The sequence below is a fragment of the Nuphar pumila genome, unplaced genomic scaffold, assembly GCF_984573655.1.
Source record: "Nuphar pumila unplaced genomic scaffold, dmNupPumi1.hap1.1 HAP1_SCAFFOLD_457, whole genome shotgun sequence".
Taxonomy (NCBI): domain Eukaryota; kingdom Viridiplantae; phylum Streptophyta; class Magnoliopsida; order Nymphaeales; family Nymphaeaceae; genus Nuphar; species Nuphar pumila.
The window spans coordinates 50486-57475 of record NW_028323356.1 but is presented as its reverse complement, the minus strand read 5'-3'; the positions used below and the strand labels follow the sequence as shown (position 1 = coordinate 57475).

The window sequence follows — 6990 nt, the reverse complement described above, 5'->3', positions numbered from 1 at the left end:
AGGCACGGAAAATTTCGCACGCGATGCCCGAGAGCATGCGATTACGCAGATGATGAAGTCGCGCATACGCATATTTCAGGTAAAAGTTTGCTTATGCCTGGCACGGTCACGGCCGCTGTGGCGAATGTATGTGCAGCTGCCACTGAACGGCTACGATCGTTGCACACACGGCACCAATCAACTCTGCGTAAGTTGAAAGACACTTCCGAGAGCTCTAACAATGTGCGAAGGCGAGCCACAGGGTTGGCTGGAACACTTATACCTTGTTCCTTGCGATGATGGTGTACGTGTGGGGGACCACATCATCGGAACGGGGTAGCAGACGAGAAAGCGCAGTGGCAGCCAGAGAAATCTGTTATAAATTGAGACACCAGCAAAACCATATCTGTTACAATGGAGCTGAAGAAAAAGAATGGGCGAAGTTTACAGCCAACCGTGGGGCTGCACATTTGGAACATGGAATATGAGACCGTGACGCACCAAAGACTGGACAACGCTGAAATTGTCGGAGACCTGGCCCAGGCGAAAACGACCCTTGAAAGATCCTACCGATATGATAGTGAATAACGTGGGCAATAAGCTAAAATTGTGTCGACAACCTGGCGGTTTTCCAACATGATGGCACTTGAAGCATGTTGCTGTGTAGGAGCAAGGCGAAAATACCACGGACACTACCTCGGTCTATCCCGACCTCCTCCATTCGACTGCTGTGCAATTTCTTGAAAGCCAGGAAACAACTATCCACAACCTGCCACGCCCGGAGGTTGCGGATGGTCAGCATACATCCAATCTTCGTGTCAAGAACGGTGCAACAACGCTTCGATAGTCAGATAGCACCGATGAGTAAAGGTGATCCAAACTAGCCCGAAACATACGGCGAAAGCAACTGCAGCGTACGCATGAATATCAAGAGCACCTATAGTATAGTAGATACAACCAAACCTCAGGAGAAATCGTGTGCTTTCAAAATGTTGTGTCCAAACATGCTGCAGACACGTAACCGTCCATGTATGATATGACCAAGTCTTTCATTTCCATCGCATATCACATCAAGCACAAGGGTATTGGACACGGCGTTGACGATAGATAGGGTGCGTTCACGGTTTCGCCGCATTCCTGAGCTGCTATCTTGTGGCCACAGGGGCCCTGGCAGGGTAGGAATCGTTCCTGACACTTTTTTCCTGGGACTCTCAAACAGTGGAGGAGCGCACAGTGAGGCACAAAGTAACAGGCAGCGTATGCAGAAATCAAAGGCGGTTACTTGGACTCTGTACTCTCGGAATTCTGCTTTAGAGCATAACAACAAGAAGTTGTATAGAACGTGATGAGGAATGACGATGTTGCGATTATGCAGCCAAGCTGTTTGGCATCAAGCAAAGGTGACTGATGTGCCTCTGAGGTGTGCTGTCAGAGGATGGCGACCTTGCACCGCTATTGCTCGGCTCGGTTTCATGCATCCAAGCCAGCAACCACGTACCATGAAAGCACATCTGCACAAAAGCCCCGTTCACCAACGCGACGCTATCACTCAAGTAAATGTGCAACAGCATGCTGGTTTTGATCGAGCGCAAATGGTGTCAATGGCTTAGCTTAGGGAGCAAACCTTTGACAGCCTGCAATATTGACGCTTCCGCCTCCACTGAGTCCCAAAGAACCGATCTGTATTCGCGACTTCTTTTGAAGTAGCAGATAGTTTCGGCAGCGACGTTGCGAGAGCAGGTGGAGTAGGGCGAACAGGCTTGTGTTTGCGCCATCGGTCACAAGATCCAGCGTCTGCACCTGAAAGACACAGGGACCTCGCCATGCAAACAACGAAAACCTTATTTCCTGTATTTCAACTGTTCTTTTTCACACTTTGCAGCAATCTGGATGCGCATAGACAATTCGCGAACCACGTGCGTCGAGTCATTTGGCACTCAAACCAGCATGTGACAAGCCTTGTCAAGGCCCTTGACAATGCCCTTGTGACGCAAACGATGGCTCGCACTGCAGTTCGAAGATAGCGCTATGTATCATAGGCAACAGTATGCAAGGCCGCGGTCATTGCGTCTCATTGCATACCTTGACAATGGCGTCATAAAGTCCAGGCGGCACAAAAGCTGGGCGTTGTGGGTCCAATGCCTGAGGGCGTCCGCTTGTGCCTGGACTGTACAATCGGGTGGCTTAGTGGCTCCGCGCCACGTCTCGGATGTCAACCCGTTTCTTGCAAAAACTTGTACCAACTGATGACGCCCGTTCATTGCAATTGTAAGGCCCATGTCGACATGAGCCAGCAAGTACCAAAGCGCCTGTGAGCACGTCCCGATGCACACGATGGCACGATCACGCACGTTCCACCTTGCTTCAGCGCAAACCAAACATCAGCTTGGCACGTGCTCCCCTGAGCTGTGGCTTGGCTTTTGTGTTCGCCGGGGCCTGGTCGGAGGCAAATGACGACATGAAGACGGTCTCGCCTACATTGATGACTGCATGCCACCACATTGAAGGAAAGTAGAGCACCTCTCCGGCCTGGATGGTGCATTCTTGCAGTAGGGAGCGGTCCAAGCCCTTCAAGAGAGGGAATTCCCCCTTGAGCCACGACATGCTGGAAGCGTCGGGATTGAAGGGAGGCTTGTGCTCGGGAGGATACAGAAACCATCGCTGCAAACCACGGCTTGCACTGAGTCCACGCGATGCATCATTGATATGGAGCCCAGCCTCAAGGACTGCATGCTGCCAGGCTCATCCAGACGGTGACTATAATGGAGATGGTAACGGAGATGGTCAAACTGATTGAAATATGTGTACAGACCCCAACCCCTAGCTCCTGCAGGGCCCATGGCGACCTAGTCCTAATGCCCCGGTTCTTTCCCAGGGATGCAAGGCCACAGCCGCTAACAATGCTTGGGGGTTAGGGTTAGGGCGCATACATGGTAGGGACCTACGCTTATGAAAACAGGGGTCTAACTGCCTGTCTGAAGATTGGTGGCTCATGTGCTCGATCCCAGTCTTGCCCACCACACCATGCCTGTCACAGGGTGAACTTGACAGATATGTGGTACATTTCAGATCATTGTGCATAGCCACTCGTGACTTCGACACAACATAGAACTTAACTAGGGAATGGTTTCCAGAAATATGGCAACACGCTTGCAGGTGCGAGATACTCGGCTGCTCTATAGGGAGCAAACACCAGTGCGTTGCCATACAAGCGGTCAAGGAGAAACTAATGTCAACATGAATACAGAATTTTAGAGCAGCTGTTATTTCTAAAGGCTACTTGGCATGCTTCATGTTGTCAAAACATGAACAAAAGTGCACTCAGACATGTGCTGCAAAAGGTCTCAGCTGAACTGCTTCTACACGTGACCCTTTCTAAGTATGCGCTGAAGTGCAAGGCATACAATCAGCTGCGCATGTGACAAGGAACAGTTGAATAACAGACGCCATACAGCACCTGATTGCCAATGAAGCCATTTCACCTTCCCCTTTTGAATGCCCCAGCTGACTGTGTGACTGAGCCACAGCGCAGTGATGGCCTTGCACGGCCACTGCTACTTGATGCAGCAACACACGTGTGCATGCATGTGACTACACTCTGCTTCGGAAACGTGCGTTTCGTATGTGATAGCGCCCAACAAGCCAAATATTATAGGCCAGAAAGTATCTCACCATTGCCTTCACACGTAAAAAGTGGCAGGACTGGCATGACAGAATCGTCTTGGTAGCATCTCTCGAAAGCCATTAGGTTCAGGACACTTCTTGGAGGTCTCACCTTGCGACCATGGACAACTTCGCTAAACCCGTGGCCATGCACATGGAAGGGTACACCGCTGCCTGACGCTCCAATTCCAAAAGAAAAGGCTAATTTTGTACCCGCAAACACGGGCTTGTTATAGAGCCGAATCAAGGGGGCCAAGCGCTCTGAGAGCTCTGATTCAGGACCAAACAGGTACAGTGTTTCATTGCCCAGGCGCGAGCCTGTGTGCGGCGAGAGGCCCTCGAGATAACTTCTGAAAGATGTGGCCACCTTCTTGTGGGATACCGTGTTCGCGGTGCTCAGCAGAACAGTAATGTTCCCATACTCCTGAAGCAATGCATCCTGCAAAAGTAAGGGGGCTGAGTAGCGTCAAGCAGTGTGAGAGCACGCACGAGCGACTTTCTTGCACAGGGATGATATCGGATGCGAATCAGTAATCGCCCGCAGCGCTATCTCGAGAATGCCCCTGGCGATGCACGCACGCCGTGCGGCACGGGTTGTTTGTTAGATCTGATCGATAACTTCGTGGATTGAAAATGCATATTTCTGATTGGTAGTGTTTAAAAAAGCTGAAACATCGTCATATTGCAATCGCCATGTCGCGGGTCATCCATGGACGCACAACATCGTGATCAAGGGCGTAGCTCACGCATCTCCAGACGCTTGCCCTCAGGCTGCAGCTGTCACGAATGCGTACGCGACTATTCCCACCTTATTGTCAAAACGTGCACAATTACGCTCAAAGAAAGACATAACAGAGAGACGTCATCAATCCTCGAGAGGTTTGATGACGTCTCTCTGTTATGTCTTAAGTTTCGCCCTAGTACGCTTGAATATCTTCGAATCGCTCGTCGGATGCACAAATCATGTAGAGAGAAATGTAAACATTCGCTATTACGCTTCCCGTGCCATGAGCGCATGCCAAGACGGGCCGTTTTAGTGCGCCACTTGGCGGGAACCAATCTCGTCAAAATTGTTAGCAAGACACTGAGCGGCCTTGGCTCGAACAAACTTAGTTCTGGATTTTCGGCTCATCATGACAATGTATTTCAAGAGATGGACTGACGGATGTGGCACGAGGGAGCAAACTTACTTTGTTTGTGGCCGTCGCAAACTTCTCTTGGTCCGCACCCTCTATGATCACAGGTCTTTTCTCCAAGAAGAATCGATCGAACGTATCGACATCGGTGTTGTCGACGCGGATTCTATCTATAGCGCATGCTTCATCCAGTAGCAAGTCGTCATGTGCACAAATCTGCCAACCAGCAGTGTCCTCTTGAAAACGGCACTGATGTATGTCCCTAGAGCATTGTACAATGCCAAGAAGAAGGAGACAGACACAGGAACGCAGTTGATCTCCACCCATTAGGCTACTAGAAGAACAATGCCACAAGAAAAGGTCCTTGACCGAACACTGCACTCTCCGCACTTTGCCAAGGATGGTTAAAGCAATACGGTATACAGTCACGTACCAGCTGCAGCATGCGCTGCTATTCAGGTATCGACGCTGAAGTGGAGTGGTGATTTGCATACTGCTCAGCGAAGGAAAAGTGCCTATGCCAAGGCTACGGCATGTCCTATGGTAAATCAAATTCTATTTGAAATTGCAGAAACTCCGCAGATAGCACTACCAGCAGGTTGCGCATTCTACAGGGTGCTGGGCCAACAAGGGGAATACTTGTCAAGTCTAGGGCTTCTTGAAGGGACTGGCCTCGGGAATGCGTTTGTGTTGATCGTTCGAGCACAGCGACCCGAGTCACCACGCCCAAGAACATAAGTATTCGCCGAACGGCTTCACAACGACGCCTGGCGCATAACAGAGTAGAAGAGCAGCCGAGTGGGTCAATGTACCTACCCGCGTGCGGCACTTGCCTGTGCTAGCTGGCCAGAGGTCCGTCATGACGCAGCGTCCGCCCGAACGGGATAATCATAACGGTCACACGTCGCGCCTTGAGACGGAGATGTACTCAGTACACTCGCCAGGTGTGTGTCCGCTTCATTCAAACGGACGAAGCTACATCATGCGTTACGCTGTCTAGGCCGTCGTCTTGCGTCCAGTATCACGATGGTACAGCTGTACGGCAGTGCGCGCACTGCTATTGCTGCACACAACTACACAAAATTTGGCGGCGGCGGCGCAAGCAGCATAGGCTACAAACAAGCCTTCGCTTTTCGAAAACATGCTGCACAACAGGGCGACCAATTTGCTCTCACTGGCAGGGCCTACATAGCATGCACCTATACCATTGTCACGATATAAGATACCCCTCGGCGTGCCAGAATGCCTGCCCCTCTGTCAGAAGCTTCTCCTTAGCATCCAGCACCGGCGCCGCATATGCACTTTGATGCGTCGAAGGGTACCGGACAAAGTCGTCTCGTGCAAGGCACAACGACGCTGCCCGCAAAGCGTGTTATGCCATCTAACGGACGGTAAGCCCCAATGTAAAGAAATGCGTTTGCACCAGTGGAACTGACGACGCATGTTCTGTGCAACCACACTCCGTGCCTCCTGAGGAGACATTTTCAGACGCCCGTTACGGGCGGCCCGTACCGTCCCAGGCTCATGCAAAATAGGAAGCTTGCGACACAAGCAAGCAGGCGCGCTGTGAAGCAAAGTCAGCACATTCTAGTTGGAGATGAGCATCAGCTTGGTGGCAGAGGTTGCAAAGTAAGCCCATGGTGTGGACTCCGAGACCGCCATGCAGTCCTGCTCGTCGTCGAGGTACACAAGCTTCATCTGCAACACATCCAATGTGAGTGTCACTTGCGCAGCTGTCAAGGTGCAGTGATGCCACCAAGCAGTGGGCCCCTGTGTCGATATTCAGGTCAGCGAGGTGCCATATCCCCCTAGTGTGATGTGGTCAATGTGAGTTGCAGTGCACACGCCCTTCATTGACCACCTATCCCAGCATGACAGTCACCCAAAAGGATGAGTGCTGCGACATGTACCTTGCACCCAAGAGGTATAGCAAGATGATGATGTTGTACCCTCCCGGTATAAACCACGCAAGAGAAAACGCATGTGCTTTTCCACCTCTGGATGCCATCATCATTGCTGGCCTCCAAGGACCAGAAAGCAACTCTTACTGAGTGGCCTAGGAATGCAGGTGTGAGCGCAGTTGCGATTGACTCAGAGAATTAGTGTCATCAGCCCTGGCAGCATGACGCCGCCCCTTGGGGTGCAACATGCTCAAAATCGCCAGACATTGTTGGTCACAGTTGCATGCCACAGTCCATGTTGCCTAATATAC

The 6990-nt window shown here is 51.2% G+C and overlaps 1 protein-coding gene across 1 annotated transcript; it reads right to left on the bottom strand.

The window, feature by feature from the left end:
* Positions 1–2343: 2343 nt before the first annotated feature.
* On the bottom strand, positions 2344–5639 carry LOC149810211 (uncharacterized). Its single transcript, XM_089994374.1, has 4 exons — positions 5500–5639; positions 4833–5040; positions 3755–4081; positions 2344–2712 (listed from the first exon to the last, which is right to left on the bottom strand). The coding sequence occupies exons 1-4, from the start codon at positions 5637–5639 to the stop codon at positions 2344–2346; spliced, it is 1044 nt and encodes a 347-aa protein (XP_089850500.1).
* Between the last annotated feature and the right edge of the window lie 1351 nt (positions 5640–6990).